The sequence below is a fragment of the Coffea arabica genome, chromosome 6c (assembly GCF_036785885.1).
Source record: "Coffea arabica cultivar ET-39 chromosome 6c, Coffea Arabica ET-39 HiFi, whole genome shotgun sequence".
Classification (NCBI taxonomy): Eukaryota; Viridiplantae; Streptophyta; class Magnoliopsida; order Gentianales; family Rubiaceae; genus Coffea; species Coffea arabica.
In genome coordinates this window covers 17,506,180-17,532,422 of record NC_092320.1, presented here as the reverse complement: position 1 = coordinate 17,532,422, position 26,243 = coordinate 17,506,180, and the positions used below count along the sequence as shown (strand labels likewise).

At 34.1% G+C, this 26,243-nt stretch overlaps 1 protein-coding gene and 2 long non-coding RNA genes across 6 annotated transcripts; 2 read left to right on the top strand and 1 right to left on the bottom strand.

The window, feature by feature from the left end:
* The first annotated feature begins 2,759 nt into the window (after positions 1 to 2,759).
* On the top strand, positions 2,760 to 9,461 carry LOC140008005 (uncharacterized). 3 transcript variants are annotated; one of them, XR_011815419.1, is made up of 11 exons: positions 2,760 to 2,824; positions 2,974 to 3,114; positions 3,730 to 3,805; positions 3,965 to 4,093; positions 4,287 to 4,376; positions 4,456 to 4,558; positions 5,386 to 5,462; positions 5,848 to 5,928; positions 6,359 to 6,428; positions 6,990 to 7,036; positions 7,924 to 9,461. It is a non-coding gene; the product is annotated as an uncharacterized lncRNA (long non-coding RNA). The 3 variants fall into 3 exon arrangements; XR_011815418.1 differs by lacking the exon at positions 2,760 to 2,824 and having other exon boundaries at positions 2,846 to 3,114; XR_011815420.1 differs by lacking the exons at positions 2,760 to 2,824; positions 5,848 to 5,928; positions 6,359 to 6,428 and having other exon boundaries at positions 2,846 to 3,114.
* A 2,545-nt stretch (positions 9,462 to 12,006) lies between these two features.
* On the bottom strand, positions 12,007 to 13,086 carry LOC140008525 (uncharacterized). The gene is made up of 2 exons (XR_011815938.1): positions 12,688 to 13,086; positions 12,007 to 12,449 (listed from the first exon to the last, which is right to left on the bottom strand). It is a non-coding gene; the product is annotated as an uncharacterized lncRNA (long non-coding RNA).
* A 6,120-nt stretch (positions 13,087 to 19,206) lies between these two features.
* On the top strand, positions 19,207 to 24,707 carry LOC113694295 (MADS-box transcription factor 23-like). 2 transcript variants are annotated; one of them, XM_027213211.2, is made up of 8 exons: positions 19,207 to 19,566; positions 21,371 to 21,446; positions 21,947 to 22,011; positions 22,388 to 22,487; positions 22,632 to 22,673; positions 23,136 to 23,177; positions 23,283 to 23,416; positions 24,365 to 24,707. In XM_027213211.2, the coding sequence occupies exons 1-8, from the start codon at positions 19,385 to 19,387 to the stop codon at positions 24,450 to 24,452; spliced, it is 729 nt and encodes a 242-aa protein (XP_027069012.1). In that variant the 5' UTR covers positions 19,207 to 19,384; the 3' UTR covers positions 24,453 to 24,707. The 2 variants fall into 2 exon arrangements, with proteins under 2 accessions (XP_027069012.1, XP_027069013.1); XM_027213212.2 differs by having other exon boundaries at positions 19,209 to 19,566; positions 23,142 to 23,177.
* The last annotated feature ends 1,536 nt before the right edge of the window (positions 24,708 to 26,243 follow it).

Sequence of the window (26,243 nt, the reverse complement as noted above, 5' to 3'; positions counted from 1 at the left end):
ATCCAACAACTAAGCACAATAAAGTACACGGCATCAGGATGCGCCTGCATGGCAATCAATTCTTGTTATTGTTAGAAAATTGGTTTAATTTCTTTTAAGTAGGTTTCTTGTTTTATGTGGAAGTAATTAGTTTCCTAATTGGTTTTAGTTATTTGAAACAGTTGTCAAGAAATATTCTATTTAGTTTAGAATTAGAAGTTATTTCCTATAAGTGTAGGAATTATAATTGATTTTCTATTGTTATTTGGATTTTGACTAAATAATGTTCCCTATAAATAGGTGAGCCGGCATACTACACAAGGGTACACGAGAGGGCATCATGTAGTCTTATATATGGGGTAAGAGAGAATTCTTGAAAAATGAGAAATGGTATATAAGGGTTGAATTTGGGTTCAAGTTATATTCTTGTATAGGGTTTTTCTCTCATAATAAAGAACGGGTTTCTCTCTGTGGATGTAAGCTCGATGGTAGAGCTGAACCACGTTAAATATTGTGTGTCGTTTATCTTTCATGCTTGTGATTTGTTTGTCATTAAATTATTGTGCACTTGATATCTTAGTAGTTGTATATTTCACGCTTGAATCCAAACAAGTGATATCAGAGCTTGGTTGTGAGATTGGGTTGCTTACAAGCACTTGGATGCTAACAAATTGAATGGTTAGATCAAGAGTTTGGTTATTTAATATTGGATCCTGGTTAACTATTGAAATCAAATGGATTTGTAGTTGTTACTAATTGAATAATTTAATTAGTGGTATCCTTGTTTCAATGATTTGGTAAAAAGTATTGATGATAAAGGATGGAAAGTCGAAAAGTATGGAGATTCTTGACGGTGCATTTAGGCAGGTGATTCAAGGGTCAAGGAAAAGGTGTAGAGTCAAATGTTGATTTTGGACATGAATCGTTGGAAACTTTCTCACACCTCCAATGGTTGATACTTCATTCCGGTGATTTTTAGATTTCAATTATATTTTTTAAATGGTGTGGCACGTGTCCCAAAGAAACAATGAGATCTAGTTTTCATGCGTCAGAAGACTCTGATAGTTATGAATTTTTCGTTTTAGGTGGAGTTTTAAAAATCACACGTGGTAAGATAGTCCTGAAGATGGGAAGAAGTATGGTGATTTTACCACTTGGTTGACTCAATAGTTAGGGTTAGAACTCACAGAAGGGGATCTCGGATTGCAAGTGGTGATGAGAAGAAATCCTGCAAATGGAGATGGTGAATTGAGGCACTTTCTCAAGTGTCAACTGGAGATTAGACTCGGTGTAACTACACATGTTCTTTACCGATTGAATCAATTTGGTGTTAGGACTATATTGATTCGGATGTGTAGTTCAGTACCATATTATTTGGTAGTTGAAGGCAAATGGTTGCTAAAAAAATTTTTAGCCAAGGTGGAGATTTGTTAGGAAATTGGCTTAATTCTTTTTAGGTAGGTTTCTTGTTTTGAGTGGAAGCAACTAGTTTTCTAATTGATTTTAGTTACTTAAGTAGTAGCCAAGAAATATTTTATTTTGTCTAGAATTAGAAGTTATTTCCTACAAGTGTAGGAATTAGAATTTGTTTCCTATTATTATTTGAGTTTTGGCCAAATAATATTCCCTATAAATAGGTGGGTTGGCATATTACACAAGAGTACACAAGAAAGCATCATGTAGCCTTATACATGGGGTGAGAGAGAATTCTTGGAAGATGAGAGATGGTATACAAGGGTTGAGCTTGGATTCAAGTTGTATTCTTGTATAGGATTTTTCTCTCATAATAAAGAATAGGTTTCTCTCCATGGACGTACGCCTGATGGTGGAGGCAAACCACGTTAAATATTATATGTCATTTATCTTTCATGCTTGTAGCTTGTTTGCCATTAAATTGTTGTGTATTTGATATTTCAATAGTTGTATATTCCATGCTTGGGTCCTAACAATTATGATCAGCAATAGTCATTGGGATGACTGACACTACTGAAAATAGGTATTGTGGGAGTGGGATTTTACCATATATCCTTGCTCAGCTCTTGACATGTAGCGATCGTAATAGTTGAGTGTCAGAAATGGAAGATATTCACTGTTTTCCCCAAGATCGGCTAAAGCCGCAACTTTCTGTAGAAACGCAAAAGCATGATCAAATGGGTTCTTTCTTTCTTTCTTTCTTTTTTAATGTTTTTCTTGGTATTTTTCTCAAAGAATTTGAAGTATAAATAGGTTTCTTGAAGAATTTTCTCTGGGTTTCTTCAACATATTCGGAAAAATATTGTTCTGGGCAGCAGAGGACTAAAGAGTTCTTGATTGTGAAAAATACAAATTAATGAAATGCATTCATCATATCATACCTGATAGATGATACTGATTGCTGTGTGTCTGGGTATGTTGTTTTCTGGCACCAGCCAGTAGCCTGTACTCACCATGGAATCATCCTCCGTAACTAGTAATCCATTGATTGTTTCTTCATCAACATGGCAATAAGCCTTCGCATTTTGCAAAGGAATGGGCATGATTAGTTCTTGACCTTAGTTGCTTGGTTTTTCTCAGTTGTAAACTTGCTTTGGAGGGAAAAATTTGGACATCAGGGTAATTTGGCCAATTTAACCATTGGGTTGGGACAAGGGGATGGGGTTGAGAAAGCCTATGGAGAGAATTGGAGCCTATGAAGTGAATTGGGCTGAACTTTCAAGTAGAGGCCCCAAATGCTTGGGTTCATTAACATAAATAGTATAAGAGCCAAGGAATGGTTTAGGTCTGAAGTACATGATGTTTTCATCGGCTCTAGTGCTGGTCACATGCTTGGATAAGCAGCACCGTTTTTGGTCAAAACTAAAACTAGGTATCTAGGGTAAAGAATTGAGACCACGCAGTTCTCTCTTTCTTTTCTCTTCTTAGAAATTTTGTCGCATTTACGTTTCTTCTCCTCTTTAAAACGTTCCATCTCTCATTTCTTCTTCGTTTTTTTTCCTTTCTCCTGTATGATCGTAGATGAACTTTCGAAATATTCGTGGACGATATGCTCTGTGCTTGTGTAGGTGCCATCTCTTTTGCTGTCGTACTTTCATATCTCTGCAAACAAGACGGGAAGGACGTTATCCTGAGACTGGTGGATTTTTAATTGGTTTGAAGGTAAACCCTAAACAAGCTTGGACAGAGAAATTGCGGCATCATTCAGATTCGCATTTGAGTCTGTTCATTGGTTATTAGCACGAATTGGCACTTTATCTTTGCATTTTTTATGCCATTTTATTTTTAATTTTTTTTGTCTTTGTTATAGGAAGACAATTCAGAAAATACTGTCAATTATGAGGTAGATGATATGATTTTTGTTAAAGAAGAGAAAGTTTTTCCAACTATTAAAGCTGATGATTTCCTTATAGAGAAAGAAATCAAGGGTACCAGTGATACTATGGAAGCAAAGCCTAATGGCAAGAGAAAGTTGCTTGAGAAAATCGCTGAGAAAAAAGTTTTTCTCCTTTATCTCACACTCTCTCCTCTCTCTGGGTTCCTTTAGATTTGGTATTGGCTTCTATCTGACAACTTTAAAGTTAAACATTTAGGGGTGGTTTATAATTTTCTACCATTTTAGTTAACATAACTACTTCAGATGTTACTTGTTACTGATGCTAGTGTTATATTTATAATGAATACGTCTCACAGGACGTTTTATTTGATTATTATGTGGTGATATTGAAGATACACTTTTCTATGGCAACATATTAAGTTTAGTTTATGCATTTGCAGGAAGCAAATAAGCCTCCTGATAGTTGGTTTGAGTTGAAAGCTAACACACATGCCAGATGATATTACTGTTGATAAGGTTAGCGAGTAATGTTGTTCTTTTGGTTTCTCGTATTCTAGTGAATTTTCAAAACAAAAATTTAGCATTTCAATACGCCTTTTATTGGTTTAGAATCTTTCATTGTTTTAGCATCTTATATTTTCTCTGTGGATGTGGCCAACATGAAATCTTGTGCAGGTTGTAGAAGTATTCTCCAAATGTGGAATCATAAAAGAGATGAGACTTCTCTGCCATTGTCTTAATCATTCTCAGATGAAGTAAAATACATCCTTTTACTTTCAACCTTGTGCCTTAACCTGCATCTGTGTAAGTTTTTAAAGCAATGGCTACTAAACTATCCAGCTATTTATAGGATAATTATTAAATTTTGTTGCTTGGCATAGATATCTATTAAGTTGTTTGTGATACTTTGTTATATCTATCTTGTCTTGTGGTGCTTAGATACATGAGATGCTTCATGCAACTTTCTTTGACAAGTTCCTATGGTTCTGGCATACAGGATTTTGAAACGAAGAAACCTCGTGTAAAGATCTATGTTGACAAAGAAAGTGGAAGGCAAAAGGAGGATGCACTTGTGACCTTTTCAAAGGTACTGTTGGAATTTGTATCACTGAAATTTGCATCCTTTTTAGCCATGGATCTTATGTTTTTTTTTGCTGTGCATTCAGGAGCCTTCAGTAGATTTGGCAATCCAAATTTTGGATGGTACACCTTTTTAGGCTGGTGGCAAAATTCCTATATCTGTTACAAAAGCTAGGTTCAAGCAGAAAGGTAATACATAATATATCTGGATGGCAAGTTTCCTCCTAACAATAGTTCTTCATGCATAGGATTTATATCCACGGTCACTGTTCAATTAGCATATATATATATATATATATATATATATATATATATATATATATATATATATATATATATCAAACAATAAACTTTATTGCTTAATGGTGGATGCTGGATTGTGCTAGATTTACGTGTCTTTTCATGTTGATTTGACAACTCTTTGTTGATTTCACAAGGGAAACATTCTTACCAAAGAAAGTGGATAGGAGAAAGAAGAAAAAGCTCCAGCACCTTGAACAAAAAATGCTTGGCTGGGGTAGAGTTTTCTTTCACAATTTTTACTTTCTTAGGGACATATTTGAGAAACAGAAAATTATAACTTCTTGCTCTTTCTCCAGATAATTTTTCCTTTTAGTTTTGGGGTTTCTTTTTCCCCCTTTTCCTTTTTCACCAGAAGCAGGGAAAGAGGGGAGTATAAGTTTGCTATTGCATGCTTTTGACTCTTTCACTTATCACTTGTTTTAAGCTTACGATCACAATTTATAAAGACCCTGAATATAGGTATTGTAATCAAAGTGAATTGTGTTGCCCAACGAGCTAACAAAAAGGAAAAGTAAAGAATATTGAATTTATGCATAGCACTTCGAGTCAATTCTAACATGACTACACCAAATTCTATGGACATTGCTATAACAGTATTTTTGCACTTATTAACTTTATGTAAAATGTTTCTCGTTTTTACCTGCTGCATCATTGATTATCTTGAAGTCACTTTTATGTTCTTAGATTTGTGTTTTTATTTGTTTTGTTGTTAGGTGGTAAAGATGATGCCAAATTATTGATTCTAGCCACTGTAATTCTGCAGTATATGTTCACCCCAGTTGAAATCAAGGTACTGCTAAGAGCACATCTCCTCCTCCTCCTGTTCTTAAATACAGTTTCTCAATTTGGCAATCGTTATTTGGCAATTGTTGGATATTACCTAATCTATCTCTATAGGGAGAACTAAAATGGTTGCTCAGAATCATGGAAATTTCTAATTAGGTTAATTATTATACCAAAGGGTGGAGACGTTTTACTGTTTAAAGCTTTTCTGAGCTATTTATGTTGTGTTAATATTTGGATCAGAATTTTGACCTTGCCCTGGTTGTTGGGTCTAATCACATTTGAAGTTGTTTCGTTTGTGCTTTTTTTATTACAGTGTTTATCAATTGCTATGTTAAATTATCTTTTGGGCTCGTAATCTGCTTTAAGTTGCAAATTCCTATTTTTGATAGGCTGATGAGAACTTATGCTTTGAATTGGAGGAAGATGTTAGAGATAAGTGTACAAAGCTTAGTCCACTAGAGTCAGTCAAGGTATCTGTTATGGTTCCCGTCAAGTGTCAATGACCTACTTGATTATATTCTTGTTAGTCTACAAGTTGTGCAGTTGTTTTCTTCAGTGTGTGCTTTGTTTTGCTGATGCTGTATGTTACGTACTTCTATCTTGCTAAAGTTCCACTAAGCTTGTAATCTTAACTTTGAGTAGAGTAATGTTGTCACTCTAAACATCTTTAGTAATGGTACTTTTTCTTCTTTCTATGCTTTTTTAGGCTAGAAAAATATCATTAGGGACTCTATTATATACGAGTTAAATTCACCTGTTGCTCCTATCTTGTATTCAACTTTTTAATACATTGCATGATGTTGTGGATTGTTGTACGCACCATCTGATCATTTTTATTTAGTGCCCTTATTTATTATTGGTGATTTTTGTAAATTGAGTGCTTAAACTTTACTATTGTAGGTTTGACTGTAATAATCCTAATAGCTATATTAGCAGCGGTAATCCCAAAAAGAAAGATGGATTATTTCAGGTTATGCCACTGTCAAGCAACAAGTACTTTTTTTCCTCCTTTTTTTTCCAGAGCATTGGATTTATGTGTTCAATTTATTTTTTATTCATAAAGTTTAAACTACCAAGCTATCTTGAGGGATATTTTGTAATTATGAATTTGTTAGAAGCGGGTGATATGTTATTTCACATTTTTATTGGTTGGAAGAAATATGAAAGTGATCTATTTGAAAAAATCAGAATAGATTCTAAGGAGACCCTTGTGAAACTATGGTGGAAGTTATTTCTTTTTGAAAATTTTTAACTCATAAGGAAAGTGTTAGGTAAATGGTGTAAAAGATATGATTTGTTAATGAATCTTGATAAGATGAAACTTTTGAAGCAAGTCTAGAGGATAACCTTGAATCCTGTGAAATACTTTTCTATCTTCTTATAATCTTGTGTATTTATTTTTAATTAAGAAACTAATGTGTATGAAGGTTGAATGGTTAACTGGGTTTGAAGGTTTTTCTAAGAGTCTATGTTGTGACTATTTGAGTTGATTTTCTGAATTTTAATGTTTGGATTTTTTGGTTGGTGGCAGTTGAGACTTGGGAGTGTGTTTCATGAGGGAGAATCACTTGTATTTAGGTTTGTTTCTTTCTTTATTTCTTCTCTGTTTGAATAATCTATTCCAATGCTTCCCTATTCAGTTAGTTTCCTGTTTTATTTTTAAAAGTTGTGTTGCCTTTCTTTCTATTGTAAATATGAAGCAATTGTTGAGTTGTAGATAGTTTTTTTGCCCTGCAAATGCTTGTTTGATGGGTCTAAGCCTAGATAGCCCAAAGGTAATATTGGTTCCTTAACAGGTAGTTTTGTCATCTTGTACCTTTATATTCTTTTTTTCAGCATAAAAAAATGCTAAATTTGAAAATTAATATGGTTATGCATGTTGTAGAGTTGTAGATAGTTTTTTTGCCCTGCAAATGCTTGTTTGATGGGTCTAAGCCTAGATAGCCCAAAGGTAATATTGGTTCCTTAACAGGTAGTTTTGTCATCTTGTACCTTTATATTCTTTTTTTCAGCATAAAAAATGCTAAATTTGAAAATTAATATGATTATGCATGTTGTATTCTATTCCATACTTCTACTTTATTTAAAATACCTAGAACATTATTTAACCTTCCTTTTGTTCATTTTGTTACAGAGCATCCTCTAACATGCTTGTTTTCTTTATTTCATCAATTTGGTGGTGAGAAAATTTGTGAGAGGGGCCCTTACTTCTGGGTGGTTGGCTTGTGTTTTTCCCTGAGATTTTAGTATCTTGGCTTTTCTAAAAATCATTTGAAATTAATGCAGTGACTTTAAATCTTGTTCGGGAGATCTTTTGCTTCTCTTCCTACAATGCTTTTCAAATATTTTAAGCATTGTTGTCACTTGGCTGATATTTTCCCTTTTGTTTGTTTGAGCTTATGATTTTTATAGTTTGAGCAGCATAACTTTTGATATTTTTTGTTCTGTTTCTCTATGTTTTGAAGCCATGTGATTGGCGTTTGCGGAAGGGAAGTTGCGCATGCCTAAGGGTGAGAGCAGCATCATTGTTGGCTCTGAACAAATGTTGATAGAGATTGTTCACATTCATGAGAAGATTAATTGCTTTACTCAATTGGCAGTTTTGCTCTATCTTCTTTTTTCATGAAAAAATCGATTGATAAGAAAAGTAAAATGTGGAGAGTCCAACTTTTTGAAAGATCCAAAAAATATATAAAGGAAAACAGTCTTATTCGCTTAGACATGATGTAGAAATTGAGGAACAGTATCAAACTAATGGCCTTACGATGCAATGGGTAATAAGTATACGAATTGTTGTCGAGGTGCTAAATGAACAGGGAAGCAGTTCTTTGCCGCCCGAGTTTGATCCTACAAGCTTTAAAGACTTAGCCATTTATGCTGATTCTTTTTGCTTTCTTTTTTAGTGTTTGGTTTTGGTTGTCTCCTTTTTTTATTTTAACACAGTTAATTCTCTCATCCTCCCTCCTTTCCCCCCGCCCCAAAAAAACAACAAACACCTCTGGATTTCAGTTGAAGCTCAGCTACACTAATGTTTTGTCTTGTTCTTGTGGAGTCCAGTTGGAGTATAAAGGTGAGGTTCTTTGGGCTTTTGGAAGAAATAGCTCCTAGCGCTGAAGCACCCTCCACTGATTGTCCCATCTCATAATATCCTTCTGCTGTGGTTGCTGACCACACAAGCTGTGCTGTCTCAGAGACTAAGAGAGATTATACACTGATTGCCTCTAATGTGCTTATTCAATCTGAAATCTTTTTGGAGAAAGAAAAGATTGACATCAGTTATGAGTTCCCTTCTTAAGTGGTGTTTGAGTTCTAACATCAGCATATTCGATGATATCATGGCTATTGAGGCTTAATTCGTTTCCTTCTATACTAGATTTCATTCCCTTCACATTGGACTTTATGCATTTGGTCATTGGGAACTTAACTTCTCACAGATAGCTTGTTCATGTAATTGAATGTTCTCTTTAATATGTGCAATAGACACCTATAATTTTCAAAGGGATTAGTCACTCGCTAAACCCAAATAATGATTTGGTAATTTAGGCTGTATTATTCCTTGTCACAGAAGTTTCCGAGGAAAAATTGTATTTTGTTTACATATGCAATATCTCAGTTTGTTTTTTGCATTTCAACTCACCAGATATGGTAAACTTGTGTTTTTGACATATCCTATTTCATTTCCCATTGTATTATGTCTTTTTAAATACATTAGAATGTTAAAGTCGTGGAATTAAGGAACCAGATACTTGAAACTTATAGAGAACAGAATTGGTCAGAAAACATGCATGAGTTTACCTGTAATAGTGCCTTATGTTGATCTTCTTGACTCTGTTATTCTGCTTCGATGCTGTTTGTGTGTATATGTTAGAGGTGGACCCCGGAGAAGACTTAATGTACTCTCAGCTAGGTTTATGATGTACTGGTACTGGATAACATGTTGTAAGAGTATATGTGCTACAGCCAATTTGCTACTATAATGACTACCAAAGATATCTTTGCATCATTTTTCTTCCTTTTTTTCCCCCTACGAGAGCCAATAAAGCTTGTTTTCTCCCTGGTGTGTGTGGACTATAACACTTGCGATAGTTTGGGGTGCCTGGGTAAGCAAAGCCTAAAAAATGATAGCCTGTCATAAGTGGGAAAAGCCTTTACTTGTAGTCATTATCAAATAATATTTATTCTTAACTAACTATACAGATTATTATTCATCTTCATGAATCTATGTTTAATTGGGCATGTTTTCTGCTCATTCTAACGAGCATCGCGTGATTTATGCCTCCTAGTTCTATATATACGGTTGCCTGCATTCTATACATGGTCCTCTTTATTTTATTCCCTTGCTTTATATGCTACATATTGTTTGGAGAACGATATCTATCCGTGAAAGTACCCTAATCCTTTCGAAAACTACATCTAGATCTTTAGGTACATAATTCTTTAACCAAGTTCGTATGAAGTAGCTGAGGTTTGGATATTTTGGCTAAGCACATGAGAAAATAAAACCTTATTTTCATTGGTAGTTTCATGCTTTATTTGTCTATTTTTAATTCTTACAGACATTTGGTCAACAAAGTTATGAATAGCCAGCTATATAGCAGCGACCTCGACTCCAGCACCGCAATCTAGTGCTACTTTCTCCGATATTAGAGAGGTGTTTTTTACGAAAACAATTTGAAATGAGAAAGATAATGGTTAAGCATCCGCACACAACTATTACTTGCAAGCTTCATTGGATTTCTTCAAGCTCAATAATAGTTATTGGCTTTGCTTATTGAACTATCTTTGAGCAATTGTGATAGTCTTTATTTGGGACTTGCTTGAGTTTTGTTTGATGACAGTGTCTACAATAAGCAACTTATTAGGAATTCCAGTGCATTAAATAGAGCTAGATTATCATTTAGAAGACAGAAAAATGTTTACAACAGAAAGGGATAAAATAATTTTGTGGGTTTAGGCATCAGACGTCTTCCTGTTTACACACTAATTCACGACATTAGACGTCTCATTATTTGAATTTCTGCTCATGTTATGAGTGTCAATGCTGCCCCATCTTAGAAGCTACTTGCAGAGCAACAGCTTTGTCTAGGTTAGACAATGAATGTCCCTCAAATCACTTGGTGAGAATGAGTCCTTCATTGAGAATCCATGCTGGAGAAAAAATTTAGTTCTTCACTGAGAATCCATCATAGCATGGTAATAGCTCTTCAACCTCAATTTGTGAACCGGAGCAACTCATGCTTTTCTTGATTTGGTTACAATTAATGGGCTCAACCTCTGTGTGTGTGTATATATATACACACACTGTACAGTAGTCTTTGATCAGAGAACCACGACTCATCTTGGTGGATGCCTCGACCATACCATAATAGACGGTTGCACCAGGTAGGTGTTCTCTGTTTCTCTTTTGGGTCATATCATCACCAGCATAAATAGCAAAACAGTCTTTAACCTTATAAGATGAACACAATTCAGGATAGACATAAATAAAGTCCATTCAAGCATAAATAATCCGTTAAAAACATTATTATGTGCAGTCAAGAGTAATGAGTTGGTCTAAAAAGCATCAGCTTTTCCTATACATAGGAATTAGGGAAAGTGGAATATAGACTGGCCAAAGTGGAAGCACAAGCGGGAAGCACAGCCAGTACCCAACATCAATAAACCGACAATTCTTTACAGGGTCATGAGGAATACCAAGTGCTTCCAATTTCCTAGTTCGGATGTTGTATGAGACCACGTCGTAGCCCCATTTCAAATAAACAACTTCTACATCATACGGATGGAAACATACAAGAGAGGGACTAGCACTACGGTGATACAAATTAGTGTCAACTACAATGTCTTTATTCGCAACTGCATGCTGCAAATGCTAGCGCTCATAACTGCAGTCCTCAAGCACCTATATTTTGAAATGTGTAAATCCACTTTGTGGATGACATGAGTGAGTAACTTCAAAATACTTGAGATATCCTTGATGGACACCGCACATGCTAGAAACTGAACTATATCTTCCCCTAATATTTTTCCTGTATACATTATATGGAAATTTGATGAGGTGCAACTTATTAGGACAGTTGTAAGGATCGTACGCTATAACTCCAAGGTCATAATCTTCCCAATGCAAATAGCCGTTCAGAAGTACAGGCTTCTTGCGAGACGAGACTTGAATTTTGCATCTGGAGTCAACAGTATATTCAACCCATTCTCCCATTTCAGAAGAATATATCTCAAATTCGAGGAAATTTTGTTTTATAGGAGAACAATGAATTAACAATAGTTTATAACTTTTCAAACTTCATGCTTCAACTTGTGTAATGAACCCTGCACTGACTAGTCTGGAGCCGTATTTTTGTTGAGGAAGAAGAAACCATTGCTTGGTTAAAGGATTACAAATGTAGTATTCGCGAATGCGATTGTCAGAATTGTCGTTGTATTGGTACCAACTATATAGCACGAACCTATTTTCAACTGCTTGAATGAAATACTTTTTCCCTTTAGCTTCCTGAGAATTTGGCAGATGAAGGACATGATAATTAGGGGAAGTCGAGTTACTAGGAGAATACATAATCTCCAATAACTTGTCCACAGGAAATTGGGACAAGTTAGAATTACCGTCAACAGACATTCTCTTGTAGATAAAGACCCATGGAGGGCAATACGGCACTGATTTTGAGAGAGCTAAGGCTAAGACTGAGATTGAGGCTGAAGCCCGATAGACATTATAGAAACGGGCAAAAAAAGAATCTGAGATTAAAGAAAACCACTATCTTGAGACACATTTGCACCTAAAGATGACCCTTAATAGGAAGCCTACAAAGAACTTTCATCAAGAACCAATCAGGAAAACAGCCATCCTCAGAACTTGTCGGACATGGACTTGTAGATTTCACAAGTCTTCTCCTTTTGGAGAGCTTCTTCACATCTACAAGACAGCAACACTTGACTCTTCCATTGATTGCCATCTCAATACTTTTTGGCATTATTGATTAGCCTATAATTTGAAAAAATTCCTCACAACGATAAGTAAATATTAGAGAATCATATTCAAACCTTTAGTACAGTAACCAATCTGAGTAATATGGTACCTAAAGTTCGGATTTAAGGTGTTTTATCAGATTTCATCCGATTAGTAGAAACACAACCACCACACAGACGTGCACGGAAATTAAATTAATCAGGACAATTCAAAGAAAAGGAAAAAGAGGAGGAGAAAGATCAGTTTCACAGACCTCCTTGTGCAGCAGTGAAGAATCTTCGGCAAAAGGTCTCTTATAATTCCTTCACCATCTGCAGAAACTCTTCTTAGAATTTGGATTTTGCTAGTGTTTCAGGAAAATTGATGCTGGATATCCAGGAACAAAAGTGCTTGAGTTCAGAAAAAGCCTAGAATGGAGTGCAATAGAGTCACAACAATAGCTATTTAAAGAAATTTTGGGGAAATCAGAGGCCTAATTGAATTTGGAGGTTTCAGCCAAATTGCCCGAAATTTTAGGGAAATCCAAGGCCAAATTGAATTTGGACGATAAGCTAAATTGGTAGATTTGAATTACAGTAGGAATATAATTTGTTGTCGCAACGGATAATGAAATGTGAGACATCTCACAGGGAGGGGAACAAGAAATTGCGATAGAGAGTGGTACAAAAATGGAATAGAAGATTCATTGCATTACATCATTCTATACACGAGTAAATAATAAGAAGTTAAAATCATTCAAAACATCATTTATATTTTACTAAATTAATTTTTTAATCTTTCACTTTAAAAATGGTATCTTTACTTCCCTTATAAAATTAAGTTAATAAATTTGGTTCCAATCTAAATTGTGACTACTTTTTACCCTAAATTTATCATATGATCCATCTGCGGTTATTTTTTGTGTGGCAAAAAAAAAAATAGATTCCATTTGTATGATCTTACCAATATTTATTTTTGTTATATTTGACTCAATTCAGATTCATTTTTTTCTCCTAAAAAAACTGACTCAATCTATATTCATAGCTACAACACTTGATAAGTATAAAATGTTAGTAATTCATATCATAACTAGGTGTAAATAAAGAATAAATCCCATGATCAGTGTACTATAAAAGTTCAAAAATGATTAATAGTGACAAATATATAAACTATCAAGAACATCAATACCATTACATTTTTAGAGACTTATGGCACGAAGTGATTATTACTGTAGGGCAAATTTATTCCCATGTATCAATTTGGGCAAAAATTATTTCTACCATACACTGAGCTTCTAATCAAACTAGCTATAGTGACTCCACCAACTAAATGTGTAATTATTTGGTATATCTAAATCAAGTGAAAATTTAAAAATGTTAATATTCAAAGACACTAGAATGGCAAAATTTTCTTAAAAAATTGCAACTAACAAAACTGAGTACTCTTTATAAACCCAGATAAATGATGATCATGACAATAATTTAATGAGGCTATTAGCTGAAAGGACACAGTATGAGAGAACGGGTATCATTTGGTGCCTCTATTTACACAAAAAAAAAAGGTTAATGTTGGCATTTGAATAAGTTTCTACAATCAACCACAAATGATGTGGGCTTCATTTAGGGGTGTCAACAGATCGGGTTCGGGTTGGAATTGAAAATTTCAGACTCGAACCCGTTTTTATGTAGTAGACTCAGATCCGACCTTTATATCCGACGGGTCTTGATCTTAGAGTTCCGAAACCGAGTCCGGGTCGGATTCGGGTCTAAAAGGTCCAAATTTAAATATTTCAAAATTACAAATCCAATCTCCAAATTTAAACAAATCAAATTACAAAAGTTAAATCACAAATAACTCGCAATAGTCAATCCAAAACTAATTACAAATCAATTTACAAAGTCATTACTAAATTGTTAATTTGATAAAAGAATGAATTTAGAAATATTTATATTTTATAAGTATTAATATATTGTTCGGATCTAGGTCGAATACGAGTCGGAATCATGTATTCCGTATTCTACCCATTTTTTTTATTAGAGTAAACAGATCAGGATCCGGCTCGGGTCCGAATCTAAACTCGACCCGTTAACACCCCTAACTATATTGCATCTTGGCGCAATAGGTGTAGATTTTGATTGTATAGATTTAGCCCCCACCTTAAATTTTTAAGTATCAAATTCTAACAGGTCATCAATTTGTCATAATACCGTGTTTTTATCATTTTTATTCTTTAACTTAATTATTTTAAACTCATGTCAAAGAGTCGAGTATTATTCTAGACCCAACCGGGCATCATGATAATAAACTTATTCAATATTATGAGTAAAATATAAATTACATATTGGAACATATTCAATCTATTATTATGTGATCTTGAAATTTATACACTTAATCGTCTGTAATTATCAATGCTGATTAGTAAACAGATCTACATGAGTTTTGGGTCATATGACCTCTTTTAAACTTATTGAGATATAGGCTTGGGCTTTGGCTTTATTCTGAGCGAACTGAATGAGTAAAAGATCATTGTCTACTTTTGGGTTTCACAAGACAAAATACCTGAAAGCAGTTTTTATGAACTCTTGACGAGCTTTCTAAACTTCCCTAGAAAAACCGTTGCAGCTAATACGTTATTTGTAACTGAAATTGGTGAACAAGTACACTGTAAAAACATGAATCACACTAAATGAAATTACTAAACTTTGGTCAAAATTCTTCTAAACTTGGTTTATTTAATTAAAATTCTTCTGAACTTGGTTTATTTTCCAATAAAATCTTTACTTAAGTTTTTAATGTATATCGAAGAGACATGCTAATGTAAGGGCAAATTACGTTACAGGCCATAGACCACCAGACAAAGTCTATATCTAAACCGTATATAAACTCTATGCAAAGTGGGTACAATGTTGATTATTAATTTTTTTTATTTTTGTAATTTCCTTCACCTTAATCGTTAGAACAAAATTAGTAAAGAGATATTAATGACTTTCGCTCCATTTTCAATTTTTCTCTAATCAGTTTACCTTTTTAGTGTGCTAACACATAGGATATGCCTTCCAACTAATGTATCTTAAATTTGCACAAATAACATTTAAGCTCCCTAAAATCGTATGTTCTGTCTTGCTGAACTTAGTTTTGTAGTGTTTTGCTTGCGTAACTTGATATTGTATTTCAAAATATCCCTTTAAATTATTTCATCAGTTATGCCTAATGAAGCACATATCTTTGTAAGGCTAAAAAATATTAAAGCAAAATTATGAAAAACTCTATTTAATCCAAATTCTTTATTTTGGCTTTTCATGTTTTTAATGGTTATTTTCTTCTTTCTTTATATCAACACAGTTCATAGTCACCAATATCAACAATTTAAAATGGGACTACAGACTTGGTCGTTTGCAACTTTGATAAGTAAACTGGAAAAAAAAAAAAGAGGGTTGATCTCCGCATCATACTTCAAAATTATTGCCAATGTGATTTAGCGGTTAATTGGTAATGACAAGTGTTGTTTATGAACTACATTATATCAAAAGAGAGAAAGAGGGAGAGGTGTCAATACTCATATGATGGTGCTAAACAAGATATAGGTCAAAGCTAAGGGATAAATATTTAATTTGGTTGCTTTGACTGAATAGATGTTGTCCATGTAGAATAAGCAAATTAATGCACAAAATTATTAAATGAAAGAGCATATTATCCGGAAGGTCATTAAACTTTTGCAATCATCGAGTTTTAGCCACTGAGCTATTAAAAGCCTGATTTTGATCACTGAAATGTATAAAATTAATATTGAAAGCCACTCCATTAGATTTAATAGTTAAGTATGCCAGATCTGACTGCTCGTGCGATTCCCAAGACAAAAGAAAGGGGCAAATCAGGGAGGCAATTGATGGGGTAATAATGATTCTTTTGACATTCTGCCAGATGGGATTCGCTTAGTTTCGGCGGTAGCTGGAGCAAAACATTTTTGTGGGATTCAAGAAGATGATTACGGACTTGAATGCTGGGGGAACTTTAATTCGTCTTTGGTCTCCAAAGAGTTCTAGTTTTCTTACCCTTGCTTCCACAGATTTTGTTACCTGCGGCGTCAGGGAGGCTAATCTAGTACTTGATTGTTGGTTTGCAAATGGTACTCCACCTTTAGATTATGATCCTCCATTGCAGTTATGCAGTCTCGGATTATGCAGCCCTGCTACTTATGGTGAAGGAAAATTTGCCTTCAACGCCAGCATTTTCAATGAGCTAGATCTGACCAACTAGTGTGTTTGGAAAGATCTCAAGATTTGTTCTCCTTGTGCGCAGAATTGTTCTGCAGGATTTTTTCACTTCGAGTGCTCGTACTGAGGATGCTGACAAGGTTTGCACGGCTTGCTCCCTCTGCCAGAACAACTCTTGCTGGGATATTTATGGGCTCCAATTTTCGCCGGAGATGAAGCCGAAGCACCAACATCAATTGCGTGAATTGCTACTTATAATTGGGTCTTCTGCCTCAGGATTCATGTTGATTTACTTGGCTGATACCTCTTACCCCGCGTCACATCCGCAAAAGGAGGAGGAAAAAGGATACATTTTGCTTCCTGCATTGGCAAACCTGAGCAGGAGATTGAAGTCAATGGTGATCCAAATCCTCTTTCGTGTGTGGTCCAATGTCTTGGGATTGCCCAAGTGTTCCGGCTTTCAGAACTGAAGGATGCCACCAATGGTTTCAAGGAGTTCAATGAGTTTGGTAGGGGGAATACTAGATTTGTCTACAAAGTTGTTCTTCCCGATGAACTTTTTGAATTGTCCCTTGAATAATGTTTCCTCTTGAACTTCCTAAATTGCCCTTTTTTTGTCTTGAGAATTATGCCGATACTTAGATCTGGCATACTTAACGACTAAATCTAACGGAATGGCCTCGAGTCTTAGCTTTATATATTTCAGTGGTCAAAACTAGACTTTTAATAGTTCAGTGATCAAAACTCAACGATTGCAAAAGTTTAGTAGCCATCCGAATAATTTGCTCTTAAATGAAATGATGGAAAAATAAGCCACACTTATAAGCGCGGCAGACAATTCCAAAATATATAAATGCTTGAAATTAATCTCTACACAAATGCTATATATGTCTATTCCTATGTCTCGTGTTGTTTTACTATGAATTAATCTCTACACAAATGCTATATATGTCTATTCCTATGTCTCGTGTTGTTTTACTATGAATTATATTTGAATTGACATTGTATATTGATAGCATATACATTAGTACCCTTGATTGCATGCCACTTAATCCCACATCAAATTTGAATTTTTTTTTTTTGCATATGTGATATACATCCAAAAATAGTAATATATATATTGTCGTCGTGTACAAGAATAATCCTTATTTATTTGTCAAAAATTTATACTTATTGAATTTGTACAATATATATGACTACCGATATGTCTTCAAAATATATACATCATCACAAAATTTCATATTATCGCATTCTTTTTTGATAAATACATTATATGAAATTTCTCAAATGGTTTCCTTTAATGTCGAAAATATTTATACTTAGAAACATGAATAATCATCTTGAATTTAGAAAAAAGAAAAAAAATGAAGTCAGCTGTCCTTAGCTTTCATATAAAGGATAAGTCTTCTCAATATGAGCTGAATAGGCAAATGTTTGTACAAGTAAAATATAGTGATTTGCCTTAACTATTGTTCTTGATGTCCCATTAACAACCACACGATAACCGTAACATTCTAGATGGCCAAAACAACCAAATAAAAGGAAGGCTTTGTTACAAATCAAATTAGATTGAGCAACATTTTTGTTTTACCATGTCCAAAGGAATTAAAACAAAAAGTGCAAAAAAAAAAAGCAATGAAAACAAGTTAAAATAATAGAATCGAATCAAAGTTATGAGAGCCTTCAAATGAATAACCAGGGAGAAAAGCATTAAAAGGATTATTCAATTAATATGACACACACACACTTTTTATTTTTAAATTTTCTAGTTCATAGCATATTGCAGTTCCATGCAAAAAGTTTATCAGTAAAATTTGTGATGTGCAAATTGATGTCGTCTGCTTTCAATTGTGCTTCATATAGTAAACTTTACAGGAGAGTAGATATTAGTTTGGGCCGATCAAATTGAAAGCTAAGACCTTCAATTTGAGAATGTAACGTCTAATATATTGAACTATCAAGAAGAATTACCAGCAATAGAAATAGATAGCTAGACATGAGTTCAACCCAAATTTGCTATCCATAGGTTACGGTTATCGATTACTATCTTTCTATCTTTGTTTATTGCTTTTCCTCCTTTTGCTTATTTTCCCTTTCTTGGCTAAGCTCACTTTTACAAATGTCCAATCAAATGTTAAAAACGAACATATGAAAAGTAGTTTCTTTCTTTCTCCCTTTTGCTTATTTTCCATTTCTTGGCTAAGCCCACTTTTACAAATGTCCATTCAAATGTTAATATAGCACATATAAAAAGTAAACCATTCCATTCCAATTCCTCAATGGAAACATCCAATATAGTGCACGTTTCATTTCATTTTTAACTCCTCAATTTCCTAACTCCACACCCCATCTCTCTTTTTTTTTTTTCCCACACAAAGCAAAAAGAGTGATAGATAAAGACACGTCTCGTATCCTCATGCTATACTAAACGTTCCATTTTATTGACAATGTTCCCAAAATGGTAAAGTCCCCTCCAAAAGGTAAATGCAAAATACCACATTAAGGTGTTTGCTTGAATTAGTAAACTCATAATTTCCTTTCTATATTTTCTTCTATATTTGGTTACACTTTCCACCATTGGACCTGTGTAATTGAGACTTACCAAAGAAAGCTATGACATAAACCCCACTGAATTCTCCAAAAGCTACAATCTATATATACACACATGGCTATCTCTATATATCATATTCAAGAAAACCATAGTAAACAATCCCTCTTGATATCATAGGGAAAAGAATCTCCAACGAATAAGAGAAAATGGGGAGGGGAAAAATTGAGATCAAGAAAATTGAGAACGTCAACAGCAGGCAAGTCACCTTCTCAAAACGCCGCGCCGGCTTACTGAAGAAGGCTAAGGAGTTGGCTATTTTGTGCGATGCAGAGGTTGGCGTTATAGTTTTCTCCAGCACTGGAAAGCTTTATGAATTTGCCAGTACTCGGTATGTTTGTGATCTTGATCATAAGCCTTCTTGCCTTGATTTCATTTCTTCTTCTTTTCTTTTTTATCTGATATTTTTGGGTTTTTTTTTTATATATATTCTGTGAATTAAAATTTTCTTGAATATACACAGAACCAGATTTTTGGACCTTTTATGGCTGTGAATTAACATATCCTCTAAGCCCAACTCTCCAATGGAAATGAAACAAAAAAAAAAAAAAAAGAAGGCTTAAAGGAGTGATAAAACAGTAATATTTTCAGATTCAATATATTTGGATAGAAACGTCAGTTTCCTTATCTTTTGTTTGTTATAGAAAAAAAAAATAAAGAAAATGCAATACTCTAGAGAATGGTCTTTTGTACTTATAGATGGCGGCTGTTCTATGTTTTTTTTTTCTTGAGATATAAACCTTGCTGCTCAAGTAAACTTGTCAATTCATATGCATTAATTTTTTCATTTTTTTTTGCTGAGGCATGAATCAGTTTTCAACATTTTCTTTTCTTCCTCTTTCTGCCTACAGAGGAATGGTTATTAACCTATTGACTTTTCTTCCCTTATGTCATATTTAAGAAAATAAGTAGCAAGTGCGATTTTTGCTACATCCAAATTTGGATTCATTTCAAGCTGTTGATTTTTCTTTTTGTAGTAAATTACCGTGCGTAAATATTACCATGTGTAAATATAAAACCAAATATTTCAAGCTGTTGATAAATCTCAAAAAATACTTAGGTAAATTTAAATTTCTAGAAAGCACTGCCTTTTTTTTTTTAAGAGTAAATCAATTATTCAACTACTATCCTCCTACAAACAACAAGCTATTGAAAGTTAGGACACATATAGGCCTCTTAATTTATTCTTTTGGTCATAAGTTGAATTGATAGGGACATTAGAAAACTTGGAATCTCGCTCTAAAAAAAAAAAAAAAAAAAAAAAGAAGTGTTGTGACAATACTTTATACTCTTCCTAGTTCCTAATCCCTATTAAGAGAAAAGCACGCAGTCCAACTAAGTCAACCAAACCTATTGACAAAAAGTTTGGCTAAACTCTCATTGGTCGAGAAAACTAATGCAAATACAGACTTTGAAAATTACTTTTGTACATCTTTTTCTCTCCCATTTTTGTCAAAAGGTAAAAAAAAAATAACAAAAAGGGCCAAGTACACAACATAGATAAAGGATCCGTTGAAGCTCAATTAATTATCTAATGAAATCGAAATGCCTTAACAAAAGCATTCCTAGTTTCATTAAATTTAGTCTAGACTAGCCCACAATTATTGACCAAGAAAATTATCTCTTTTTTTTTTGGAAATAAGAAAATTATCTATAAACTTTGAAATTTAGGAATTTCGAGGAAAGAATTTACATGGCCAACATGGACATCCAATTGGACAACATACTGAAAAATGGGATGGGCCAGTTAACCACTCCCAGAGTGAAAAAAAAAAAAAAAGTTGTGACTAACCTTGTTCTGGCCCAACCCTTTGACCCAAGCAACAGAGACAGAAACTGAGTGTGGGCCCTCGTTGCCCGCATGCGAGATTACGAATTCTGGGCCACAACGAATCATTTCTTAATTTTCTTTCCGCCAAATTTCTTGCACGAGATTAAAGGTTTCTTGATTAAACAAAACAAACTCAAAGAAAGAAATAACAAAATTCTTGAAGCAAAAGCAATACTGGTAGAAAAGTAAATGGTAAATTCTTTTTCTTTTTATGTATTTTGGACTGCCTGATATTTAGGATTAGTGGTTATTAAATAAAATTTTCACCTGCTCTTCTTACATGCATTTGTGTTTTGTTTCGAAGCATGGAGCAAATTCTTGCGAGGTACAACACCAATCCAGAATCTTCAAAGCTTATTACAATGGAGAATAAAACAGAGGTAAATATTGCACTTATGATTTGCCAATACCTCTTAAATAGTGCTATGTATTTCTTTGTTTTAGATGTACTTGATAATTGTAGTAAAAAAAATGGGTTTTAGATTATCTGCTTTTACTCTCTTATTCTACATATTACTATTGCGGTTATTGTCAACATACCATGTAGTATAACATGTGGCGAAAAAATAGTAAAGGAATAGAGATTAGTACAAGAAGTGAGATAGAGGATTCAAGTCTAAACAATAGTAATATAAGTAGTTACTATAGTTCGACTCAACATGTAAAATTATTCAACTTTACAAGTTCAAAATTAATAGTTATTACTAGTTAAAAATCCTTGAATTCACCATGATGCCTTAAAGTGGCAAGGCATTCTTCGAAGGTTTTAGGTATTTTAAAAAGCTCTCTTAGCTCTTAATATTGAGAAACTGCATAATTTAAGCTCATAAACAAATGGGATGTGACTAACACGATCTGCTTCTTCTTTGTTATATCCTAGAATGAACCGCAGCCTCAGGCAGATGCTTTGAAATCTGAAATTGCGAAGCTACAGTTGGTGCAGCGGTAAGCCTCTGCTTTTGATGCATCTAAGTTCAAAATGGTACAATTCTTCTGAAAACAATATAAACCAATTAATCATCTATAAACTTCAAGATCATCTAAACAAACACAATAATGAAAAGAAAAATTTTCACTCAAAAAAAAGTTTGATTGGACCTGTTTGTTTAGCAAATATTGGTACAATGTTACACAGTAAGATCTCTTTCACATACATAATTCATTCTTGACATAAACCAACAGACCACTATAATCTCAGGAATCTGTATAACAAAGGTGAGGGGCAGGGGGGGGGGGCCTGCAAAACATAGAAAAATATGGGTACATTTTCCTATATGCACAGGAGTTGGGATGCTCATTCTTATCACTTGGATTTTTCCAGTCAAATGACGGGCAAGGAACTTGGAGGGCTGAATTTTCAGGAGTTGCAGCACCTGGAGCATCAGTTGCATGAAGGGATATTAGCTGTTAAGGACAGGAAGGTATTTCTCGAAGGCATGGATCTTGAGTTTTGGCAACGTGCCTACATCAAGAATGTCCACAATTCTAGGCAATTCTTGATAATTGGACTGGTTAGGAAACAATCTCGTCTGATGGCGTTGATCAAGGTTTCCTTTGTATTGCAGGAGCAGGTCTTGCTGGAGCAGCTTGAAAAATCCAAATTGCAGGTACACTCTTTGTTCATGAGGCAGGGAAAAACAGAAAGCAAGTGCTACACTTTTTTGTGCATTTTGCACTCTATAAGTCTTGGCAACTTCCCACAAAATGTTAACACCCAAAAAAAAAAAAGAATATATTCCTTTCAACCACTTAATAGGTGGATATGGATATATAAAAGGCAGAGGGCATTATTTTGATGTAGCACTTTCCTGGTTGCCCCCGTATTCCATATTTGAGCATGTTGAACCTACATTATCATATTTTTAGAATTCTTTTTCCATTGAGAATGCACTCAGTTAATTCATCTGCAAGAATTTTGTTATAGCAGTGCCTTTTTGAAGACCTATCTCTTAAATTGTACGTTACTTGGTTTATTCAATAAAACGACAAATATTATTTCGCTAATAATGGATTTCATTTTTCCATTCTTCTCTTTTCTTTTCCCTTTTTCTTTTGAATGTGGATGGTAGGAACAGAAGGTTGTGCTAGAAAATGAAGCTCTTCGTGAACAGGTAGGATTTTAAAAAAAAGTGTTAAAGAATTAGTGGCATTACTCTTGTATATGACACTAATTAAAGGTTTTGGGGTTTAATTAATTTCGTATTTGCAACATGTAGGTTGAGGAGTATCGCTTAAGGTTGTATCGAGAAAATGGTCAACTTGGGAGGAAGAATTCTGGTGTATGCTCAAGCACAGTCTGTGACTGCAGATCAGAGAAAGATGGAAATTCAGACACTTCATTGCGCTTGGGGTAAATATACTGGACTTCTCTTCTTCTTAGAAAAAATATTTGCTATTATTTCAAAGCCTAATTTGACTTTGTTAGAAAAATTCATGAAATTGGTTTTTGCAATATTTCAGCGTGTTTGCCTGTTAGATAATATAAATTGTAGTTGAGGCAAACTATAGCATCATTTGTCCAGTGGATACACCACTGGTTATTTTAGCATAATACACAATTTTTTGCTATCATGATTATGTGTCAAAAAAAAAATGAAAGAATTTTATCATACACTAAAATACATGAATGGATAAGTTGAATTTGGACCTCCAAAGCAACTGATTACCATTTATTAAAATGTAGGAAGGATTTCTAATCTTTTCATTCATTCTCACATTGCATTCTTAACTTATATTTTAGAAATTTTACACTTTTTAGTTTTCAAAGGATCCTAAATCAGTTTAGACGGGGCTCGATCCTGCAGCTTCTACCTTGATAGGGCGGTGCTCTGACCAATTGAACTACAATCCCAGCCAAAAAAGGAGATATTGAGGAGATTTTTATTCTTTTATCTCCGCATCGAGTCTTTATAAAAGATAGAGAGTTATACCCTCTTGTGATAGATTGGATTGGTGAATTGGGCAAAATATTGGGCCGAGCTAGATTTAAACCAGCGTAGACATAATGCCAACAAATTTACAATCTATCCCCATTAACTACTCAGGCATCGATCCAGATTGAATCACTTTTAGATTCATTGATAATCCATGATTAACTTCCTTTAGTAATACCCCACCCCGACAAATTTTCTTTGAGAATGTTAGGGACAAGAGCCGTTCTTCACACTCAATATAAGGAAAATGGTGTGGACTGTGGGAGTTTGCACAAGCATATTATTACCTTATTTATGCTAGTTGTCTGTACAATTGGAGTGACTATTTTGGGATTAATTCTAGTCCTTTACCCTATCTTTTGCAGGTTATCAGTTGATATATGTCACAAAAGGAAAAAACCAAAGACTGAATCCACATCCAATGATTCAGAGACTCTAACGGTGTTAGAGTAGCCCTACCTTTATATCTTGCTCAATATATGGAGGCCGGTTGCTTTCTTATATTAGTTAAACTTTCCTATATCAAGAACTCTTTGGATTGCGATTGTGTATTTGCTCAAGGTCAAAGTTGCATGAACTTGCACGAGCAGATGATGAGCTCAAGCCAATGAATTTCATGCAAACGATTAGATATATATGCTGGAAAACAAGTCTTTTAATTGACTTCAACATTTAAATACTGCATTTGGAAAGGCATGTTTTTGGACACCTTGCTCTTCCCTGCAAATTAAACCTTATCTTTTGGTCGATAAACCCAAAGTAGGTTTATCAATGATAAAATCTATGACTCTTCTAAGCTGAACATTTACTTATGATGATGATAGGATGGTTGAAACCCCTTCTGGACGTTGAATGGCCGCTTCATAAGTAGTAGTATATTATGATTACTAGAAGGGGCAATTAACCGTGCAAATTGAGATTAATTAAATACCAGCATAAATATCTTGAACTAAATCAAACATTTTACTCTTACTCCTATTTCCATTAAACAGGTTATCTTATCATTCAACATTAGAAATTGATTTTCATGGCAGAAATTACTCTGCAGGATTATATTATATGGGATGATTGATAAGGTAGCTACTAATTTGGTCGATTAAAAAATAGGTCAATCTTCATTTTCTTGGTATGCAACACTTGATCTAACATGTTCTAAGCCTATTAAGTATTACATCATAGACCTTATATCAAAAATTATGAAATATAATTAGTGATCCATCGGTTCAACCACTCACCCACTGGTTGAACCAGTAACCTGTTGACCCACCTCGTTCGTCGGGTTCCCTTCCGAGTTGGGTTTAATAATTATGCTATTAAGTATTACATCACTTTGTCTGCTTAATTTTGTTTTCATTATGATACCATTGACTTCATTAACACCATCAAAATGGGATCTCAACGTCAACGGTGATATTAACGGGTGGACAGCTTTAAAAGCCTGAGCCACAAACGTATCCTGTTCTGTTACACATAAATGTATATATTATACGTTGGTCATGGAGGACCGAAGGTGACATTCTATTCTATTACAAACGCTAATTGTATAGATCAAGGTCTCAATGTATTTTTTTTTACCAAAATAAATGGTCTCAATAAATTTTAAGTATTCGAAGGTTTTGAGTCATACCCAACTTAGGTATATGAAATATTTTTCATTCTCCAGAAGGCCTGGGGCTGGGGAAATCTTAATTGCCGGTTGAGGAAAAGATAAAGAGAGGATTGAGTCTTTGTTGAAGAAATCAGATTCCTATAATCCTAGACATTAAATTTTTTTGTAGTTATATACTACTTGATTGTAGTCAATTGGGAAGAAAAAATAAAACGCTTTTTTTTTTTCCAAAAAAGAAGAGCCTTTTCTGAAAGCGCTAGGTACTTCGTTAATCGTCTTTTCCTCACACATGTTGTCCTATGCATTATTATTCTATCAGAAGAAAAAATTTTGGTACTGCCAAAAGGAATTGACTTTGCAAAACTGCTATATTTTAAAGGAATATTGAAATGTATATAAATAAAAAATTTCTGAGGAACTCAAAAACAAGAAAATTATGAGTAAGACGAGTTCAAAGTTAAGAAAAAAAATCAATGAATACTATTGCATCTATACTTAGAATTTTCCTAATGCGGTTAATTAGAATTTTTAAAATTTTCTTTTATAGATTTCTGGGCATTGTTGTGATACTAAGATTCCAAGGATATCCAAAAATTGTACATTTTAAAGATAGCATGAGGTCTTTACTTTAATCT